The sequence below is a fragment of the Frankliniella occidentalis genome, unplaced genomic scaffold, assembly GCF_000697945.3.
Source record: "Frankliniella occidentalis isolate FOCC.00 unplaced genomic scaffold, Focc_3.1 Scaffold121, whole genome shotgun sequence".
Taxonomy (NCBI): Eukaryota; Metazoa; Arthropoda; class Insecta; order Thysanoptera; family Thripidae; genus Frankliniella; species Frankliniella occidentalis.
In genome coordinates this window covers 534,574-536,674 of record NW_026267249.1, presented here as the reverse complement: position 1 = coordinate 536,674, position 2,101 = coordinate 534,574, and the positions used below count along the sequence as shown (strand labels likewise).

Sequence of the window (2,101 nt, the reverse complement as noted above, 5' to 3'; positions counted from 1 at the left end):
GAGTGGTATTCTATGTTTAGACGAACTAAAGGAAAGAATTGACGCAGCAGTGTAGTGGCTACGTCATTTGAGGACAGAAATATGAATACCCCAAGCCGCGAGGTGGTAAAAACAGGTGTTTGTCTGCACAGCTCAAGAAGATAGGTGTTTGTCTGTGCGGCCCAAGAAGATAGCTGCTTGTTTGCACTGCTCAAGAAGTTAGCTGCTTGTACGTAGGAGATGTCGAAACATGGAAGAAGGGCGCCCTAGCCCTAGAGTCCCTTCTCTCATGGTCGAAATGAAAAAAGTTCCGCCCAGGAATGGATCGTGAAAGCATATGCAGCTGATACAAATTTGTATTCCTGTCCTGTATGATATTTAGTTAGGTTTTTGGGTAGTTCACGGAACGAATTAAATCGACAATTTTTTGCACCAATTCATAAATCCCTAGTTATATTTAACTAGGTGGATGTACGCAAGACCACGTCTCGCGTGACAGGCTTCGCGATATCTCACGACACACTGTTTACGCTGCGACGCGCCTGGCATACATCTACCTAGGCCTGCGCTGACACCAGAGTCGGGCAAAAGGATGGGTCGTAATTAGGCCTTTGACCTCGAAAGTCACAAATTTTGCTCCTCAGGGTTTTATTCTGACGTTACCCGACGGTACACCATCAAAGCTCTGAAAAAAAAAAAATGTTTTGTGGTCATTTTCGTGTGGAAACCGCCCTCTGGCGCCTAAACGGTTAGGGATAGAGCCAAACACACAAAATTTTGTTTCAGACATTGACGTATCGACCCGTAGCGCTTGCGATCTGTAGCGCTAGCGAGCGACTATGAGCCGCAGGTCACTCTAGCGCTAACAAGCCACTCCGAACTGTCGAAAAATTGTCATATCCCGCGGACAATTGTGGCGGTCAGCCAATGAGTGCGCAGAGGGAAACAGATCAAGCAGTCGTCCTTTTATCTGTAGGTTCCGGTTGTCTTGCAGCGGAGTACCATGTATTGATCGTATTGTAGTGTAATGGCCAATTATAAATATTGAGAACTGTAAATTCGTCTGAGTCCTGTCCATGGTCCAGTCAAGAGTCAGTCACACACTATTATCACTCGCCATCTATCGGCAGACCCCCCAACTACGTCGCCACCCAATACGTTCTTCTTTAAGTTCTTCTTGAACCTTTACGTTCTTCTTTAAGTTCTGCCTTCCATTGCCCTATAAAAGCAGGCGCCAGCTTTGACTCGGCGCCACACTGTGACCAGCGCTTGATGTGAATACATCGCTCTTAAAAGACTCTGGACTTTCATTCCAAACACCCCTCTACCCGTTACAGTATGATCGTTAATCCATGGGGATCAAAAAATTTTACCTTTGGGGCCGAAGGCCTATTTACGACCTTTGCTTGTGCCCGACACAAGTGTCAGTGCCGCAGGCCTATGCAGATGAATGCCAGGCGCGTCGCAGCGTAACACTTTTTCGTGTGACATTGCGAAGCCTGTTACGGGAAACGTGGTCTGGCGTACATTTACTGATTTTAAAGTAGCACCCCTTGGGACGTATCTTATTTGGAGCTAAATCAAACCATTGCGTTCAAAATTTTAACAAATTTGAGAAATACAAATCTTAAGAAACTTTCAAACGGCCCGTTTGCTGATAATGACCCAAATGCTTGTTTGAAAATGAGTACACGACAGATGCAGTGCGGATGCTTCCAGGGACCTTTCCGCATCATTCCTGGGCTTATCGAGCGCTGCCCTCCTGAGCTAGAAGCAAAGCACCCTGTCGACTTCCACTATGGACGTGTCCGAAGCCGCATTAAACAAGACGTATGGTTTTACTCTGGCAACGTGACGTGGCCCTTTCACTTCGACGACACCTTATCGGTACGTTTTAAGTTGGAGTGTTTCGATGGGACCGTTACCTTGCCTGGGACGCAGGGATTTTGCTGATTCCAACCGGAGCCGGACGGTGGCCCCGCTAGGGGGGGTCAAGTGCCTGAAATTCAGCGTGGGGGCCCCAGTGCCATGCGGGTTTCCTACCCTACCTCGTAGTGGCAACAGCAACAGTCAGCTAAATGGCATTTAGACACTGTGCCTTTGGTTGAAGTGGTTGCAACGC

General features: G+C 47.7%; 1 protein-coding gene across 4 annotated transcripts in view; it reads left to right on the top strand.

Moving 5' to 3' along the window:
- Positions 1 to 2,101, top strand: part of LOC113210862 (uncharacterized) — a 15,002-nt gene that overhangs the window by 10,386 nt on the left and 2,515 nt on the right. For 3 of the 4 annotated variants that reach the window (XM_052270387.1, XM_052270389.1, XM_052270388.1), the window contains exon 3: positions 1,699 to 1,866. The exons of the other annotated variant lie outside the window; for it this stretch is intronic. In XM_052270387.1, coding sequence (XP_052126347.1) covers positions 1,699 to 1,866 — 168 coding nt within the window. The remainder of the gene's footprint in view (positions 1 to 1,698; positions 1,867 to 2,101) is intronic. 4 annotated transcript variants of the gene reach the window in all.